The sequence below is a fragment of the Myzus persicae genome, unplaced genomic scaffold (genome assembly GCF_001856785.1).
Source record: "Myzus persicae strain clone G006 unplaced genomic scaffold, MPER_G0061.0, whole genome shotgun sequence".
In the NCBI taxonomy this organism is placed as follows: Eukaryota; Metazoa; Arthropoda; class Insecta; order Hemiptera; family Aphididae; genus Myzus; species Myzus persicae.
The window spans coordinates 735313-757346 of NW_019101352.1; the positions used below are offsets into that span (position 1 = coordinate 735313).

Consider the following 22034-nt stretch of genomic DNA (forward strand, 5'->3'; position numbering starts at 1 on the left):
TAATGTGATAAATAAATTAAATAGTAACCTACTGCTAAAAATATTTCTTGGGTGTAAGCTTTCTTGACGTGGTTAAATCTTAGGTGTCAATGATATAATCTGAACAATACACTTACAACCCTTAATATAAGTATCAGATTAGGACTATACAAGTATTTTTCAACGCCTAACTGAATGGAAAAAAATGAAACCACACAATCGTTTTAAATATACTCTTAAATAAAAATATATTATGACCTTTAAAACCAAAATTGTTCAAATATGCGCTAAATGTAACATAAAATGTTGAGAAATTGTATTTTGTTACTCACATTCACGTAGGTATTTAAAATTAATTTTAATAAACATTGTTATTTATAAACGATTTAGAATTGATAATTTAAGCTACGGAGAATATATTTTATGTGTATATATGTTATGCTTATACAGTTATACCTACATGACTGCATAATATATATTATACCCACATAATAGCCACACAATCATATAAATATATACAATTATACATTTATACATATCATAAATTTACAAGCACAACGAATTCAAAATAGACATAATATATTTATATCGGTATATAGTATCTGAAACTGGTAATTGGTTCCCAAAATAATCAGCTAATAATAATATTTACTAAATAGTATATATTATATAGTACCTGAGAAATGAAAATTACAAATAATTATAGAACATTTTGTTTTCATCGCCTAAAATGCAATAGATATACTAGACTACACGGCAGTATACCCGAGTATATAAGTTTTTTTTATATTAAAGAAGAAATGCTTGTTTTACATAATGTAGTACTTAAATGATTTAAATTAAATTGTACAATCCAGTATCGTAGTTTATTTAGAAATTAGGGAGTATAGGCTAAAAAAAAACTAGAGAAATGAGTATACCCCCCCCCCCCAAGGCCCCAATACACTACTGCTTAAAATAAACCTATACATTTATAATAGATACTAATGAGAATAGCCATTCTAGAATGTTACATATTGTATGTATTTATAAATTGTATGCATCAATATAATGTGGCAGCAGAGGAGTAGTATTGTTCAAACAGAGCCTCTTCTGCTGTAGGTTAAACAGAGGAAAACGTTATCTCCCCCTCCCTGCCACCCCAATTCAAGTGCTGAGAACTGGTCAACAGTTTGACTCAATTAAATGTCACGCATGAAGTCATTATACTTACCATGTCAGGTTTAATTTATTGTCACTCATAGCCTAACGCTGTTAATGTAACAGTAACATTATAAAGTTCGATCTATTAACCTGCGGTGTTGTTTACTTTATCTGTTGATTTCATGCTACATTGTAGATTGGTTATGGCCTCTTCTTTATATATATACAAATGATAAATTCATCGTCACACAAACATCACATATTTTAAATGTTAATATACCTAACCATTAACCACCGCAGGCAAAGAACAATATGGTAATAATAACACGAGTATACGACTTTATATTTTTCATTTTTACTGCCCTTGTAAATTATTTCTAAGTTTACATAGGACATAGGTATACTAATTTGATAAACGTACCTAAACGTCAAACAAATTAAATCTTAATTTTCTTGAACAAATTGTTTTTAAATTGTTGTTATCATATTAAAATTTTTAAAACCAAGTATATCATAGTTTTCTTCGAACCCGGACATTTCGCCGCGACCGATTCGCCGCGACCGTTTCGCCGCAGACCATTTCGCCGCAGACCGTTTCGCCGCTGTACCATTTCGCCGCAGACCGTTTCGCCGCGAAGGGTTAACCTCCCTGGCCCGGACCTGGACATTTCGCCGCCGGACGTTTGGCCGCCACATTTTCGGTAGTGATAAGCTTTTGAATGATAAGAGTGGTTATACTATGGTATAACAGCCGTTACACTGTGACCAACTTTAGGTGGTGTTGCTGAGCAAGTCACCGAAAATATCACTCGACTTGCTCAGCAACACATTTTCGATTTGCGGAGCGGAGCGACGGCGCCGAGGAGCGTAGCGACGAGTGCCGCTATCGAGGCATCACTGTAAATTATTTCGTATTGGTGGTGTCGCTGCTGGATCTCTATTATATTCTGGTACGAGTTGTGGTAGTATATTTAACGGCGAAAAGTCCAGCGGCGAATCGGTTGCGGCGAAACAGTCCGCGGCGAAATGTCCGGCGGCGAAAAAGTCCCGCGGCGAAACGGTGCGCCGGCGAAACGGTCTGCGGCGAAACGGTCTGCGGCGAAACGGTCGCGGCGAAACGGTCGCGGCGAATCGGTCGCACAAGCATGTATTTACATGTATTTATGCAGTTTAAACCTCCAATTCAAATTATAACTTAGCATGTAATTTGCAGGTGCATACTTAAAAATGAGGTAAAGAACCCTGCAGGTATTGTAAAACAAAATTACCAAGTTTTCCGAAGGTGACTTTCTTCTTGGTTTTCTCTTCAGTTATAAACAGGTAGATACTACACTAATGACTAATATACTACACGCTGTTTATATTAAATTGATGGTCATCCGCTCGTTCGCACTAAAGTCAAAAATATCTATATAATGTAACACAGACAACAGAGTACACGTACTCACTACTCGATAGTAGGTAGTAGGTACTAAGTTGTTATAGCCTATACACTATACATGCATCTGGTCATAGGCGCAAATTAAGTTTTAGACTTGGAAAGGCTTAAAATATTTCAAATGGAACAGACTCTTGGGGAACTCTGCTGCCCTTATTCAAATACCTTTAATATATATTACCTACTTTACGTAATATATTAATCATTTTTTTCTCACCTACTTTCCTACTTTTAATATAGGTAGACATTATAATACATCTACCTATTACTAAAATGAAAAATATTTTTTATTAAAATAAATTACAACACGTATTGCTTATTTATATATTATAAATAATAAATGATGATAATTGTAACCATCGATTCCAAATTATAAATTTATAAAACAAAACACTGCTATCGACTATAGTCTAAATAAATTTAAATGTTTTCAATTATCCAGTATGCAGATTATATGAATTAATGAAGGATTTAATACTTAAATTAAAATACAAATTTTTGAAGGGGCTAAGCCTCTACAAGCTGTCCCCCCCCCATTCATAGGCATAACAAGGGGTCTTGGGGGGCTATGCCTCCCCTTTCATAATTCCTATACTCCCACCAACGGTAACTACATAATTAAATTTTAATTTAAAATATAATTTTATTTTTTTATTTAAACCATACAATATCATTTGTTTATGATGAGTCTGTGTAGTTATTTATAAAGTAAACACAAAAATAGTTTTCACCCAGAAGAATAGACTCACGATTTTATTTTAGTAACATTAATGTATAAACGGTAATAACGACTTACGAGTAACGATGACCGGACGACAATCGTTGAGCTAGTCAGCCCCTTATATTTAGGGGTCTTTTGCTAAAAACAGAATCGGATTATATGTTATTTTATCATTTCATAATTTATCATCGTCCTTTGAATTTCCTAAGTACAACCGTTGTGTCTGATAGTTCGTATTCTAGTCAACTCAGTATATTATTATAATAATAAATGAGTCGAATTTTGTTTTCTTATGTTTTCAGGCAATATAAAATAAATGAAACCGAATGAAAATCAGAAATTTTGGTTGGATCATCAATTGTTTGACAATTCATTTTATTATCATTTTACAGTCATCAAAAGAATTTATGGAGGCAATAGAGAGCCCTCGCTTTCTTACTAGTTATAAATATGCTAGGGCTGAAGCCCCCCCCCCTAACCATAAGGTCTAGTTACGCCTTTGCCTATGGTGTAGCCTTGTAGGCAACGCACAAAGTACAATAATTAGCAATGAAAACACATGCTCGTGTCCGTGTGCCTCTATACTACACTAATATGATGTGTGAATATTGATGTTCACTAATATTATGTTATTATACCCGTACTTCGTACCTTGCGTACAACGAGGTTCGATTTAATTAACCTAGATATTATCGTATATTAACGATTTAAATCCGTACCTAATTAATATTTGAGCACAGCAATATCCCAAGATAATTATTACGGTTATGATGATGATAATAATTATAATATTAATAATACATAAATATTATAGATATAGTCATATAGGTATATTATATAACAGACAAAGACAAAGACGATATTTTCGGTTGGTCTAGTCAAATTGGCTGGTTTTAATTTTTTATGAAACAGTTGTATAGCGTGTCATAAATACCTATACTATATATATATAATTTTTTTTCAGAATGCCTAGTTTCAATTTTGTCTGTATGTTCACAGGTCTAAATTATAAAATATATTTTACATATTCTCCCATTTTAGTACTTTTTAAGTAATGTCCCTCTCTTAATATTGATAAAATAATTCCTAATTATCGGTAACTAGTAAGTACCTACATACGTATACACTGATATAACTAGAAAAGTTATAAATCACAAATATAATATCGTGTTGAATTTCCTTTCTAATGTGGTACTGCACAATAATGTTTGAGTTTTACTCTAATTCACTTAACCAAAATAAGTATACCTAAATTATATGTTTATAAATACATAGCTTATTAATACTATTTTACTTATCCCTCGATCCGAAACAGTTGGATCTTTTTTAGTATTAATAGCCATATAGGTACTTAGTCATTACTCATTGATTGCTATAGTTTGATCATTAATATATTCACATAGATAAAGCAGTAAACAACGAAATATATTTAACAAATAAAAGAAAAGTCCGAACAAAAGATACATTATGCAGTGTAAAGTGCAATGTATTCCCTTCAAATATTAAATATTACATTCACATTTCATATTATTATTGTTAGAATTAATTTAGCTTTTAACAACTAATAACTAGGTAGGTAAAAGCTGACATTAAACTTGGTAGTCGCTCGATAAAACTAAACTTGTATACATAAATACACTATAGGCTATAACTACTTAGTAATTCAGGTTAAACGTAAACCACTGTTGTCTTATTTTACGTTATCGATTTAGATAAATCAACATTTTTAAAATAATCATCTATGAAAAATGTATTTTCTAAAATTAAAAAAAGAAGAATACATCTCCAACGAAGACTCATTAAATTTTATAAGAAATTCAAATGCTTAAAATATGGACCTCAAGTAAATTTAATAATTCCAAATCAAAATTTGAATAAATTCATTATTAGAGGAAAAATGAGGGGCGAGCATGCTAGGAGTGAGTCGTTCTATATAATATTCCATACTGATTATTTTATTCTGAAAGTAAGGGCCATGAAATAACGCAGGAAATACGAAAATATTTTAAATCGTTTTTTAAATATTTGATAACATACAAAATTACATTATTATCGATATTTAATCTTAAAATAAATTAGGAAAAAGTTAAAACTCAATTATAATAACTCACAATTATACGTATTTACCTATTTCAGATTTTCTAAATGTCTGTATGACCGTATAAGAATAAGAACAACTTACATTAGGAACCTTATATTACATTTTCAAGGCTTTTTGACATAGACAACGTTTTATGGATATTTATAAGGAAAAAACTAACGTAGAAGTTACTAAGTAATTAACTGCTCTGATGTGCAGTAGGTCTTAAATGTATATCTAGTTATTGAGTGAGTCACTGTAATGTGCCTGTGTTAAATTTTAAATCATTGATAAATGATTTCAATGATTGCATCCATAAAAATATGATTCTGAGTAAAGACTAATCTGCCAGTGTGTAATATTAGTATACAACTAAGTATATTTTATGAAAATATGCAATAGTCAATGTTTTGAAGTTCCGTAAACGAATATTATGGTATAACTGAAAACACAGAATATGTTTACCTCTTACATTTATGACCTAGTGTACAAAATGAAAATTTAGTCAAAGTCAAACGGTCAAAGAATTATCACCAGGAACAATATGAACAAATTAAAAATGTTCTGTGTATAGGGGGAGAGGCTGGTGTTGAGGAATCAAAGAATCAAACACCAATGAATATATTGAAGTGAAACTTCTTTACAGTGCGCGTATTCCCATAAAAAAATTGACAGATTTCTCCCGGCAGATTTTTCGTCAGATTTGCTTTGGATTAAAATTAAAACAAGTCAGACACTAACTTGTTAGCAGTACATTTTGGCCGATTGCACATTTCAATCAATCTAACCGAGCCGCCACAGTGTGTGTTGTACATAGGCCAAGGGTCTAATAATAGGGTGAAGTAATGATAATTTAAATTATTTTTATCATTATTCACAATTATACGATAAATGTTGTTACAATGTTCATAATTTTAGTTTATCAATTTATCAGTATTCAAATTTAAATAACTTGAATTTAAATCCAAGCCCTACTTATAAGTCAATACCGTCGAACCATAGTGCTAATAGTTTCTCGGTAAAAAAAGCTTAAAATTAATTTATATGTTTTGAAAATGATATTGCATCAACATGTGGTGGTTGCATGAAGGTTGCAAAATAAAAATGTCCTAAATCCTGGATACCTATATCTATGTCTCTGCCCATAGAGTATGCATGCCGCATGGCTATTGTGTTTAGCTCTTCGACGCTTATTACTGTACTCTATTCTTCCGTTTAACCACAATTTGATTGAGTTATTAATTGTTCACATGATTCATAATAAAACATTTCTATAGACTTAATATATGTGACTCGGGCTTTAGTAAATGTTAGTATAAATAACTTTTTTTAGTGATCAAGGGAGACAAATTGCCACGAGCTCGTTCATATCCGCCCTCGTTCGTGCAGTATAATGATGGCGGCGCGTTCGCTTCAAACTATATTACGTTGTAGATATACAATCTACAATGTGAAACTTTATCAGGTTTTTATTAGGTATAATCTTAACATCAAAATACAGTATAAATATCTAATACGTTAGTATGTTTCAAGGTGTTCGGTAATTATAACTTTAGCTTATTATGAAGTTTTTTTTTCGTTTTGTGTGTTTAATAAGACTGTATTGTAATTTATAATCATTAAGAGGTCGCCACACCCGCATGTGTTGTCTCATCCGTCTTACAAATGCTTAACATACCAAATGGCAAATTTACGCTCAGCAGTTCACGTTTTATGCCATAAGCTTAAAAATTAGAGTGAATCGACCTATTATGAAACTTGATGGTAAGAAATTTATCTGTATTTTGTTGGAAGTTTTTTTACAATGATTTAGTTTTTAGTTGAATTATGAGCATTTTTAATTTACATTTATTATGCACGCATATACCTCACTTAAAAACTGAATTATAATATACCTATATTATATGGCTATAATATAATATAAATGCGCTTATAATTATTGTGGTATAACAGATAGCTAACATTAGGTCTTACATTGACCAAAAAACAATATTATCATAGATAAAATCAATGTCAGTACCTACCTACCAGCTTTAATGAATAGTTCTAGAATCCTAAACAAGAGTTTAGATTTTATATCTATGCTTCATCGTACTAACATTAAAGAAAAATCAGAGCACTAAAATATCAAACTTGCTGTGAAACTTGGAATCATCAATCATTATCACCTTGGTCTAGTTTAATAATATATAATATTGAATAACCTGTACAGGCAACCATATTACCTATTATATCTAAACCTAAAGAAATTAAATTTTAGTAAATACATTATATTGATTAGGTTATGATAGACAAGTAGTCAATAACTATTACCTCTAGCATCTAATAATTATAATATTCGAATATGAAATTTATATTGAGTGAGTCATCATCGCTCATAAGTATGATAAATACCTACTAAATATTTCCTCAGAATTTTATTACACTATATTATTATACAATAAATTGTTCCTCCATTAAACACCGAATCAATATTCAACATAAATTCTTTAAACGTATTGAAGCCTTTAAGTCTATACAACTATACTTAGTCATGTGGTTGCAGTGGTTAGGATAAATAGTTATAACACAGGTACTTAATCAATGTACAGAATTAATGTCGCAGGTCTCAATATTATAAAATAAAATACCTGTAATTTTATAACTTATAACTGTAGTAGTTATAGTAATTTAACTTAAAAATTTAATTTTAATAACCTACATTTTTTTTTATAGATACAACTATTTAAGTGGTTTTTATATCACACCTAACTGCATTATTCACTCTATCAACATTTTTAACTGCAATAAATTACCATCGAAACTCTCATTGTTAAGAGGACGTCGCAGTGCCATATTACACCCATAAATTATTTGTAAATGCTATTTTGCTTGATAATTTAGATAAAGAACCACCCATACTAAAGTCATAGTTTAAAAGTCGAACTTAAACACGATAAAGCAGAGACAATTGTCTGTATTATATAGTTTTTTTTTAAATAATGTTTTTAATATACAAATAGTTATTTAAGTTTGAAACAACAAAAACGAACATAATAATTTTAAATTAGAAAAATAAAACACAACAAATATTGTCTTCAATGTGGTACAAAAATGTGGTTTCCATTATTTTGGTATAGGTACCAATGTTACCTTCATTATTATATCTTACAAGACTGTAGTTTTTTTCACATAGAACCATTTCCTATATTATTTCTTAATTACACAACAAACAACCATGGTTGTACAATATGTCATTTACTTTGAAATTAGCTTGAAACAATATTTAGATATCTATTATCTAAGATATTACATTTTAATTTGTATACTTTTTTTTAATTGCCTATATAAAACCCCCTAAAGAGTGGTTGTGTAGCATCACAGAAATATGTAACAAAATGCAACTACAGTTTAAAATGGACAAAATAGGCAAAACTATATTGTAGTTCTTGAACAATAAAGAAATATATAATATTATTCGAAATATCACAACAATACAGACATGGGTCTTTAATTGTCATGTGGAACGTTTTTTTTACTTTGAATTGGGTTTTTTTAATTTGGGACTTTTAAAAAAAAAATAGTAATAATAATTAAATAATGTGGGGGATGAGGTGACCGAGTGGTCTGACGCGTCCGCTGCGACGCAGCCGGTCGCGGTTCGATCCTCGGCTACCGGGCGGCATTTTTCTCCGGACAAGTCGCGGTGACCGGAGAACAAGTGCTGCCATCCCCCACCCCCGGGGCATGGCAGAAACCTACGGGTGCCCCATTCGAAATTCTGCCAAAACAAACACACACGTGTTCCCCCCTACCGTTCCAAAAAATATACAATACAAACTACAATACAAATCCTACTACAGCTAATGGCCTCAGTTGCCGAAGCTTAAGTTCAAAAAAAAAAAAAAAAAAAAATAATTAAATAATAATAATTTTAATAGTAAACATATTCTTTGCATTGAGTAAGTTTAAAGACTTGTTGGCAACAAAATATGTCAAAACTCCAGTTTTGCTCGCAAATTCTTTATAAAATAAATTGTTTATAAAAAAAGTTAGATCTGAACGGTTTTAATCAGATAAAACAACATTTTTAGCAAATGCGTATAAATAACTGGTTTATTATAAATAATCCAATGATGGTACAATAGGAGAATCTATTTTCACCATACAGGTATTCTGCCCGAGAAAACAGGTTTTGAAAAAAAAACCATCAAGGTGAAATACTATTTTTATTCTGATTAGTGATTTACGACTGACCTACTATTTGATAATTTCTAATTTCTAGTTAATATAATAATATTTACAATATGCTGTTATCACTTTCTTAAGTTCATAACTATTTTAATTGTATAATGTATTGCTAAAGATAATATAATTCATATTATTAAGAAATACTGAATATTATAGGCTATAATATTATGATATTAGTATATTTTATAGTTACCCATTTATGAGGAAAAAGAGCTTGGAATAAGCAGTAAATTGCTACACCGATACTAGTAGTAATACGCATTGTTATTAACTTTAATTCAATATTTACCACATATCGTAAAACGGTATGAATTGGTTTATGGTACCTATACTATTGTATACCAGGTATACTATACCTAGCTTAGAAACATTAGTCTAACTATTTAAAAAAAATGTATTATGAAGGTACAGAATATATTAATATTGTTATACGTAGGTATTGGCAAAATATGTAAGGCCTTATTACAGTTGTAATTTTTTTATAATAACAAATAATAATAATTTTGCAAAAGTAAATCGTTGTATCTTGTATGCTTGAGTTCGAATATCCAATATATTCCAACGTCGTCAAAATTTGAACTCTTTTTCATTTGAAGTCCGTCATTGTACAATTATTCAACTTAAGTGTTTTATATGTTTAAAATTTTGATTCTGAGCGGATGGATGAATGTAACTATTCATTTTACAATGACGTATATTTTTTTATGTCTGTGTACACGATAAGAATTCGAAGGAAATAATAGTTTGACTTTCTTCTTAAAACTCTTTTATGGTTTAAAAGTAAATTTAGTAGGCTCATTTCACATTTGGGAGTTCAATATTTTAAATTCTCAGTAGTTTAAAAAGCACCGAGAAAAACAGACAAAAACAATTACCTAACGAAAACCAAGAATTTTTACCTAAAATTGGTTTTTGGTGTAACTCTAAATAATATTTTGATTCATTTTGAGCTACAGGGATAAGAAATTGTTGGTTTTTATAAGTTTTTTTAAAAATTTAGTACAACGTCCCTCATAAGTTATTATAAGTAGAGATTAAAAAAAAAGTTGAGTGTAAATCTACAATCATTTTTTATGAGTGTTTAAAGTAAGAATTTTGAAGAAAATTAGAAAATTATTTTGTTGTTAAATTGTATAACTAAGGTTTGAACATTTAAAACAAGGTTTAAATTAAGCAGTTCATAATGTAACCAAACAATCTAAAAAATTACAGACGCAGATTTTGTTATAGACATTTCAAGTTCAAATTTGGAGGAAATTAGATATTTAAATAAAGAATAATAATTTAATTTGTTTCAAATTGAAATTTTAAAAGATTATTCCTGAGTATTTGAAACCTTTAATATTTGTTATTAAATTGTACATACACAGTGAAATTTTCAAATGCAATTCTTTGGCAAAAATGTATTTAATTTCTAGCTACTGAAGTCTGAAGTAGGTACTAATCTCTAATCGTGCCTTGAATTCAAATTTAACACATCTACCCCAGTGACTTCTCTGGACATGTAATGTACAGTAGAGTGTTACCAACTTTTTTTTAATCTAGTGAAATAATACGAGGAATTTAATAATACATTTTCAAGCCTTAGTACTAAAACTTAACACAAAATAATATACATGCCTATTTTATAATATAATGGCATAATAAATGTAGGTACCTATTCAAAATACTCAATACTCTAATAATCCTACTAAAATTAGGATTAATAGGTATTGAGGAAATAAATAAAATGTGGACATTTATGTTTAAAAACTCTTAAATCTAAACTATAAGATCTTAACACTTAAAAACAAAATCCATTTGAAAATTAAAAATTTTTATTTTCAGCTATTTACTGTTATTATAGATATGCATTTTAAAACTTTTTTTTATCAAAAATTATCATTAAAATATTGTTATGTATTGTTATATTTTGTTATTGAAATTTAAGTTTGATTTACTTAAATTGTAAAATACAAACACAAATAAATTAGAAAGGTTGGGTAATAGGTATTTATATATTTATAATAATAATTTGATTGTCACATATCAGTAGTTTGTTAAACACTTATTATGAACCTAAATTAAAACCATGTAAATATATACTTGAAGTATTTAAAAAAAAACTAAAGGCATTTTTAACATATTTGGTAGATATTATTTAAAAAATAAAAACAGTAACAGTTAAAAGAAAGTCAGTACATAATAGGGACCTAACACACATGTCACACATCAAATGTAGGTATATTGAGTACAAAATTAATGCTTAGTTTATAATATTGATATTTTTGTTACTCAACATTACCGTACTAAGTTTACAATTTTCCATTTGTGTTTCAAAATAGAATTACCTATGTGTCCATAATACATTCCAGTTAGAAATTATCAGTAATTTTAAGCTTATGGATGAGGTATTGTATAAATTCTGTTAGCAGACAAAGCTGATACCACCGCAACATCACCATCCGGCATATATTTTCATTCTCGTTCAAATATTAGTTTCTGTATTGTCCAGAAGTACCTGTACAAATAAGAACCTTTGTTTCATTATTACTTATTGGCCAAAAAGCATTCATATGTTTAATCAAGATAGGAATGTAATTTCTGTATGTTTAATATCAATGGTATTAATTATTGTCATAATCTCATGAGTTAATTTAATACTTAACTAACAATTTTATACATTTGAAACCAGTTTTCAACAATTATACAATATTAATAATTATTTGGTTAGTTCCATACTATAGATGTAATACAACATGAATTTATAAAAACATATATGACTGTAATGTCTGTATTTATTGATATGAGTATCCAAAGCCTTTCATTTTTATTAGAACATATTGCACTATAAATCATAAATTGGTCTTAAAATACATTTTAAATAGTTAAACAACAACTAGACTGTCATCATCCAATTACATTGAATACTGCCTAGAAGATAAGTCTATAAAGTGTAATAATTTCAATTTAATTAATTGAATATTATACTAGTAAATGCAATCAATGTTCATTAACATATTATATAAATAAATAATTTGTAAGACATTATGATTGACTATAAAAAATAACATTTTGAAAAGATCATTAATTTTTCTAGATAATATATTTTATCTTTACAATAAGTGTGAGAGTGTAATAAAAAAAGATCTTAATTGCACAAAAGTTTTATTTAAGTAATTTAACAAATGGAAAACAATTAAAATGATTTCTTGTTAATTTGATCATCAATGATAATAGCAAACGCTACTTTTTGATGATAAAAATATAATACTATATTTGACTAAGAGAGAACCATTTGCATTATAATGTTATGCATATATAAATATTCATAATTTTTTATTGAGGTAAATAAAATTAATTTACAAAATATGTGTATGTTAAGTATGATGTATATAATTTGAGAATTCAACAAATTAAAAAATTACATGCAGTAACAATAATATTATATTTTAAAGCAACTACCAAAGTTACAAATTTGTAACATAAATAAATATCTATATGTATTAAGTAGGTACTATAAACATAGTTTAATTGAATTATTTTGAAAGCTCAGATTCAATGGTTTTGTCTTGGATTCCAGTAGTTTCCTTGAATAAATTATAAAGTTGTATAATTTGATCATCTGTGAAAGAGTCTAATGCACCATCATGTTTATCAATATTTTTTCCAAAACCAATATTTGATTTTGAGTTCTTTAACAACTGCTCTGATAGTGTCAATGTGTATTTCTAAGTGGAAAATAATTAAATCAATTATTTTAATATCATTAAAAACTCAATTTAGATAATTAATATATTTATACATACACTCCATTCCAGCATGAATGTTTGAGCTTCTTTAGGATTACAGTTTTTATGTCGACGAAATTCATCACGTACATATGCTTGACCAAGTTCTTGTAATTCATTTGGTAGGCCTCTGTGCAGCCTTAAAATAGTTTTATACAATAAACGAACTCTTTGTACATGATTTAGACCGGACATCACATAGCATGTCTAAAAAAACAAATGTGTATTAAAAATGCATATAATTAATTGAACAATCGTAAATACAAATCTAACTTGGGAACCTACATATTATTATAATATTATCATATTAATTGTTAATTTGTGTTCATGGACATAAGTTAATTTTGGACGGGTTGCTTTTTAAATTAACATATTTATACTCCCACAAAAAGTAATTACATTTATTTTGTGTATAATAAATGTATATGTTAAATAATTACCTAACCTATAAGGTTTTTTAAAATATTTGGCATTAAAATACAATAATAAACAATTTTGATGTAAAATAAATATAATATTCATCTAATTTCAACATCAAATTAAAATGTAGACAATTCAGACAGAACCTATTTGAATTTAGAATTTGTAATTATAATAAAGATAAAGGAAGAGGAAAACCTGACAGTTGAAAATCGACAGTAAATATGGACGGACAGAACAAACGCACAGTCAGATAAATACAATTGTGATTTGTTACATTTTTAATACTTACATGTATACTCTGAAGATGTTGTAATATTATCAGTTCTCTATTTTCTTAAGAGTTTATTCCTTACTCAGAGGCTAGCGCTTTAAGGCTTAATTTATAACCTTGCGGATAAGTCGAAAATTGGATTTACAACCTACATATTTTCACTTTTCAGCCTTTAGGTCTTTCTGTGTGATATAAAATCTTGAATGTTATTGATAATCGTCGAAACAGCAATCAGTGATAAGTGATAACTGATGAAAACCGCTGCATACTCCGCGTCGTGAACCAGTGTGGGTCTGTGCCAGAGACATTTTATATTATGGGCAATTGTGCGTCGACCACACCCTAAGTTGGCGGCATTGTTGGCGGCGTGGGTAATAGACCACTGTGATTGGCTGGCCGGCCGCGCGGCTACGGCTGAACGACAAACGGCAAAACCGATTCCAAGCCGCTCCGGCAGATCGTCGTTGTTTTCGATGCTTCACGCACACTGACTGTGAATCGCCGAGAATCTATATTTTCGTGATTTATTTAATTTTGTCCATTTCTTCACAATATAATATCTATATATTTATATTGTATACAAAATATTACGCATTTATATTTACGTACACACTTTTATTCATTGAAAAAATATATTTTTTTACCGCCGGAATAAAATATCGAACATTGTTCGGTTGACCATTATATACGTTCCAGTGTTTTTGGGTAGTGATTTTCGCGGTATTCAAGTCTTCAGACGACTTCACCGCCACCGTCTCCTACTGTCAAGTGAGTGTTTTTTATTATAATATTACTATTACATTTTTTTTATTCGCTACACATTGCATTGCTATGCCGTAGTTACGACCACTGTCCCCGTGTGGCTTTTATTTTACTCTACCTTGCCCCCATGGTAGCCATTGTCGGCGGGCTCTTTCGCACCTGCCCTTTCCCCGGGACAACTGATACCAGAAACAAAACGGGCATAAACCTTACCAGTTATTTCGTTCACACATGCCCACTCACCGGCTTAGCCCACCGTTCAAGTCTCGGCGGCACACGGGTCCCCTCGGTCTGCGTAGTACCTATTTCCTTTTCGCCGCCGCCGCCGCCGCCGCCGCCGTCGTCGTCGTTTACAATAAATTTCCACGCCCTTATTTTGATTTTAGTACTTTTTTTTTTATTTTCGAACTTTCGAACTTAACCCCTTTCATGTTGGGCGTTGTTTTTGTCAGAGTGGTTGATTCGGAAAAAGTACTTGACCAACCGTCCATAGGATTCTCTAAGAATAAAGACTTCAATTTGAAAAACGTATTTTTATTGTCTGCGGGGCGGAGTAGGAATTTAATATATTAATGTATTATGCATTATTGTTTGTTAAATACTAACTTTTGTGTACGCTTTATAATTATTCTATTATTATTGTACTCCAAGTGTACCTAACGTTGAAACGAATTGCTTTGCGCTATAGTTATAAGAAATACGCGTGTTTGTGTAAAACAAAAGAAAACTACTTTTAAATATAATAACATGTATTATGTTGTGTGTTGCTCTTGTAAAGTACAATTTTTAACTATTTCTACACTATAAGGTAATGAATAGTCCGCATATAGACAAAGATAAATACGTATTACTTTTCTTATTTTATTATATTATTCAATGGGGTCTGATACTCATCAGTAATTCTTTAAAACTATGAAATTGTTCCAAAATTCTTAAATCAGATAGGTACATACGTTATTTGTTCTTTTTGAAGTAACATTAAATATTAGGTAGCTACCTAGTTAATTTTTTTGTGTCTGTAGGTACTGTTCAGTGACCTTAGGCGATTTCCGGACTTGTTAATATTTTGTTCACGAACTTCCGTTATATAAATGAAAAATGAATTTACTCTTTTTACGCATAACCAAAATGATTGTTGAAATGTAAAACGTAACTTATTTTGTGAACCTATAAATGATTTTATTATATACTATCATTTTAATGTCAAGTCAGCATTTTTCTGTATGATTGGTACCTATAACAAGTTAATATATTCAATGTATAAAAAAATCGTGTTAATCAAATTACATATTATCATTCATGAACATACCAAACTCATTACAATATATTCGATAGGTCAGAGGTGTCGATATAAATAATTTTGCACAGGAACATATTATTGTGGCATGAGAGATAATGTGTTGTAAAAGAATGTCGATGTAGTTTTTCGGTATGCCTCAGCAGATTCTTTACATTACAGTATTATACTTAACATCACACTAATAAAGTAATATTATATCGAAATGAAATCCGTATAGGAATATATTTCTCGTGTTCGCAATTGTGTTTTTAGAAACCCTAAGCGTAGTAAAGCTAGATTAGATTCATTAGAAGAGATGTAATTTCACGTTTCGCATGAAAGACATGTCGTGGACCGTGGTATCCTATTTCGAACGCGTTCACATATTAAATATTTCGTCAACCTAATGATCCAAAGCGAATTGGTGTACAAATTAACTTGGCCTAATCGATATTTTCGTAAATAGATTCCTAAACCAAATTGTTTTGTGTTACGCAACGTTGGTATTCCTCCCGAACCTATTACTATATTATTCTGGTTTCCTAATTCCGGCTGTAGTGATGTACTCGTGTACTAACAACAGTGACGTCGTTACCTATCCTAATTGCCAAATAATTGGTCGATGCGTAATCACGACCGTGTGTACTATTATGTGCTTTATAAAAAAAAACCAACAGATTTAAAAGTTCTCCCGAACTATTTCCATTTTCCTCGTACATAGGAATAGAGATTTATATTTTAAATACCTACATACCTGTAGAATAATTCTTTTTGGACTTATCGTAATGACCTCGTTATCATTTTTTGATAATATATCGGTGGTTGTAGCATATTATATTTAATAATGTTATTATTGTCAACTCAAAATAATTTTATGATCTGTTTGGGGACGACAGACCGGCCTTGTGTATCTGTAGTTTTCCGGTCGTCCTTTCCTTGTGGGCAGCAGGTATATATTTTTGGATGCGGGCGTCCGTGTGGTGTGTAGTGTATAGTGTGTACCCAGTAAGTTGTATTCCCCGTCGTGTGTCACTCATATGTGTGATAACCGATATGCCCATAGATTTAGCTAGGACAAATAAATAATTCCTTTATCTTCTCAGTGAGAGCAGTTAGTAATAACAGCAGCCGCCGCGCCATGACCCGACCCCTCTGCCTTCTCCTCCATGCGTGGCTGTGTAGTATAATAATAGTTGTCCATGAACACGTTTTCGAACCCCTGTCCGTTATAATGGTACTCTATAACACAATAATCGGGATGCGAACTCGGCCGAGACCGTGAAGACAACACGAGGCGCGCGCGCACGGTTCACCGGTTCTGCGTCGTCGTCGCCGTCGTCGATACCCGTCCCCCGACCATCTGCAGCTGCTTGCTGTTACTCGGACACCACCACCACCACCGCTGCACGGCATATTATTATATTTTATTCTATAATATACTTAACTTAATGTGATATAACGTTTCGTCTTCAAAGAATATGCATGCGTACGTGTCCGCTCCCTCGATAACCGCATTCAGGTATCCGGTGCGGGCGCAGAAGTGTGTGAAAGGGCGTGGAAATATTATTTTTACTTTGTTCCGCGATTGAATATTATATTTTATGTCCGAGAGGAAAAAAATTCAGACATTAACCACGTGACCTAAATAATGGTGATAATAATAATAAAAATATGAGCTGTGTGTGTGAACAACCCCGCTGGCGAGACGAAAATAATATTGCTGTACAGTGCATGGTATACTACTCGTATGGAAAAACGCGCCTCGTGGGAGGGTGTAATCAGGAAGGGGTGTGCCGCCCCGCGGGTTCGCCGTGTGCGGGAGCTGTGTGTTTAATGCTGGCAAACGCGCGCGCGACCGTCGCCGTCAACCATTGTCGCACAGACGAGTTTTTGGGGTGCGTCTGTCTACGTATGTTTTTATTTATAAAATGCGTTTGTAATATTACTCCTACTGTCGGCGGGAGGGGTGGCCTGCGTCTGGTAATGGATGGGGCAACCCTATTCTGGTTGACCACGTACTGTCGTTCAAAAGACCGTAAAAACGAATTTATATCCTCGTATGAGGGTAAACGAAAAGTAAAATATACACGTGTGTGTATTACAGTGTATTATTAATCGACCCTCTGCAATTATTGTACCTACTTTATGTGTGGATCTGTATCGTATTCGTATGTACTGTTCGAGGTACTGTGTGTAGTTTTTTGTATCCTTAAATAACCATTATGTACTTTTTTTTTAGTTTTGTGCCTCTAAAACCGTAATTTATGGATCGTGTTTCGTCCAATTAGTCATGTTTTTCGTTTTTATTATCGGATCCTTTAACGGCATTTAATACAAATATACTTATTATTATGTTTTTGCTTGTTGATCCCTATCAAATGGACCTCGTGTAAAATTATTAAATCGGTTTTTATTTCTATTCTATTTTGCTATGAATTAAATATCAAATGATTATTGTTTTAGTATTAAATTTGTAATATCATTGAATTGATTGTAAACATAAACACTACCCACAATTAAATAACGTTCTTCGGGTTCTATTTTTTAAACAAAAGTCTGTATTAAAATTGTATGTGATATTGCGGCGCGCGTCAACGACTCAACGTTTAAGTCTCCGCTTACTATATTTTTCTAAACTAACCTATTAATTACTCATTCAATTTATTGTTTTGTTAGATAATAGAATTTTTATTTATTTGACGATTGATATGATTATTAATAATAACGACTGCTATTGTAAGTGTTAGTGTTAATGTAACTATACAACTGTCTGATGCCTGTACAGTGTACACATATAGATGTAATTTATTATCTTACCAGTGTAGTATTGCATACGACGTAATATATTCTTACCATAATTTCTTTCGTACCGTCTGATAAACATATGTGTGATTGGAGATATGGTTTATTTTGCTCCTTGACCTTAGATATTTGAATACTATGCTTCGTTACTCGTTATACCGAAACCAAATCGGTGCGGATGAGTCATAATATCTACCAGGTTCAATAGAAAATCTTTCTTTTCGTTCGACCCGCGTGGGCAGTCAAACCTGTTCCGTGTGCATGGATTACCTACAGAATGGTTTGTGCGGTTCATCTTCGAAAGAGTGAAAAAATGAGTTTATAAGTAGATAACTTTTTTTTGTTAGTGTAGTAGTTTTTTAAAAATAATTTAAATGCGCCTTATGAAAAATCACACGATTAATCTAATTTTAAACCTACCCCCGGCGTGATGGATCTTGTCCCTTTCTCATTTTACGACGTCGTGTGTAATGGTATAGCACACCATAAAATGGTTATTTCGGATCGTTCTACACAACAAACATACCCCTCATCTAATGTCTATAAATATAATATATAATATAGTAATACCGCATAGTGGAATGTGTACACCCTTTTTTTCGGAAGCATATTATTTTGGAATCGACTGGCGACATCAGATGCATTCCATATTTTTTTGTCTGGTATTTCGTAAATATATTGTGCTAATGGCGCCGTTTAAAATATTTTCGGACGTCATAAACTGCGATTATAATATTATTACGTTAACTGCTTCACCGGTTGTCATATAACTTCGTGCGGAGCCATAAGTTATCGAATCAAATGGTCGGTATTATTGTTATACAGAATCCATACGCGTCATCGTGCGTGTGGTGGAATCGGCGCGGCAGTGCCCTAGTTATATTTATTATTTTTGCTATCGAATTATTATAACATAATATTGAGGATTAGTTATATCACTTATATATTATGTAAAAATTTGTTGCCGAGAAAAATTTGTAATTGTTGATTGCTGCTACTATCGATAAGTGGTTGGCGAAGGAGTTACAAGCAAATTTAAATCAACTGTTTGTATTTGACGTGATTCCGACGAAATTACTGTCAATTAAAAACATTACAGACTTAATCGATCGTCTGACGTGTTTCGTAGATGTGATAAAATAAATGTATATTACATAGTGTGCGTAAGTTATTAAAACATTATTATAACATACGCCGTCTTCAAACTACACAAGATAATAATTATTACATTATTTAATAATATCTATATAGACAATCATCGTGATGTGACATGTGCTCGCTTGTAAATTGCCGCACAACAAAATACCTCGGCGGTGGACAAAATTAAATTTTGTACGAGACCCGCATTCAGCTATAGAGTTTTGGCGGCGGCGAGGCGGCCCATTCGACGTATACGTCGTGCGTATGGAATGTTTGAGCTAATGTGTAGTAGTCTTGTGGGGGAGCAATATGGCGATCACGATTCAGACTGTAAACTAGTATGTGTGAGTGAGTACAAGTGCGACAACGCGTTACAGTGGGGTATCAGCCTGGCCATGTTGCCATAAACTGCGAAATTGCAGTATATACCTCCTAACCGAAGGGTCTAATACTAAACAGTTAACAAAATCGCATGTACCGGCAGCACACATCGACTAGACCCTCCTCTCGACCGGCAGTCTCCATCGGTGTCATCGCGTGAATATGATAAGTGATTTCGAGGATCATTGTATTTTATTATTATATACATTATAATATTATGTACAATTAATGAAATATACTTTATAGTTTGTATTGATGCATTTAATACTTACTATCTAACCGAATGGTATTAAAAAGAGAACAATTTTGTCCGGTATAATATTATGATAATGTACTCCGTAATCACCGTATTTTGTTGTTATCTACGAGAGTTTAAACGATATCAATTCTGAAAAACGAGTTATTATTTTTACTGTTTAAAAGTAAGTCCGACATTGTGATTTTTGGATTTCGTCTTATTACAATATTTGTATTCTACGTATTTTATGTTTTCTGTGAATTTATATAATATGCATGAATAGTGTATACCTATAATTCTCGTGTACATAAATAATATATTAAAACAAATATTGTATGATTTAATAGTCCTTCGAGTAGGTCGGTGCTGCTGCAGTTGGTTTTATCTAGTTAACTTTATACTAAAACAGACATGCGCACCTGATGTTTTGTCAGAATTCGTATAACATAATAATGATAATAATACACAGGAGTTTATTTTACTTTGTGAGCCATTTCGATTATAACCAACTATTTCTTTGTTTCGTCAGAATACAGTATAAGCTCGTGGTGGGGGTATAACAATGGGTTATAATACAGAGATACCGATTTTTTATTCTTTCTTTATTTTTTACTGTTACAAAATTATATACGTAAAATGGTAGCAGCCCGTGACCAGTGACTAAACGCCCGGGAAATCATGTTCAAATAATTTTCATTTTTTTAATATTTCAATACATGTATTGATTTTACGATCTAGTTCTTTATCGATGCGCTTAAATGTCGAAGTCTAAAAGTCTACGGTATGCCCTTACATATAGTGTTAACTTATATTTATATTAATGTAGATTAATTGAGATTCATACTGGATTTATAATATACTACATTATACTTGACTATGTGAGTATTTGAATTACATCTAAGAGTTATTTTTACGCCCACATCGTAGAAAGTGAATGTATTAGATCATGGTTTATTAATACATTATAATTTATTGTACTATACCTAGTTAGTTTATCTAAATCATTTATAATATGTAGCAATACCTAATTTAATTTCACTAACAGTTGAAAAATAATTATAATACATTGTTAAATAAGTAGTTATGATTTTAGGTACCTAAAATAATGTGGATACAAGGTAAATTTTATTCATAGTTGGTCGTAGGTAAAGATCGGCTTGAATAAAATTTTTTAAAAATGTATCTATACTTGGCTGTGCTTGTAAATTAGTCTACAATTGAAAAAAAAAATGCTATAAATGTTTTATAACTTATAATTAATTGTAGTTAACGTATTTTTTTACACAAAATGACTACAATTTTTGTCGATTCATAAAAAGTAACTATTAATTTTTAAATCCTACCTTGATTATTATTTTTAAGCTAATGTGTCTATAC

General features: G+C 31.1%; 2 protein-coding genes across 4 annotated transcripts in view; one reads left to right on the top strand and one right to left on the bottom strand.

Moving 5' to 3' along the window:
- Positions 1–12721: 12721 nt before the first annotated feature.
- LOC111028717 (succinate dehydrogenase assembly factor 3, mitochondrial) lies at positions 12722–14275 on the bottom strand. Its single transcript, XM_022307452.1, has 3 exons — positions 14074–14275; positions 13380–13568; positions 12722–13301 (listed from the first exon to the last, which is right to left on the bottom strand). Exons 2-3 carry the CDS (start codon positions 13554–13556, stop codon positions 13110–13112), a joined length of 369 nt encoding a protein of 122 aa, XP_022163144.1. The 5' UTR covers positions 13557–13568; positions 14074–14275; the 3' UTR covers positions 12722–13109.
- Positions 14276–14502: 227 nt separating this feature from the next.
- Positions 14503–22034, top strand: part of LOC111028716 (proteoglycan 4-like) — a 35130-nt gene continuing 27598 nt past the window's right edge. For 2 of the 3 annotated variants that reach the window (XM_022307449.1, XM_022307451.1), the window contains exon 1: positions 14503–14823. The gene's annotated coding sequence lies outside the window, so the exon portion shown is untranslated. Of the gene's footprint in view, positions 14824–21326; positions 21536–22034 lie in introns of those variants that run through there. The other variant, XM_022307450.1, reaches the window with a different exon arrangement.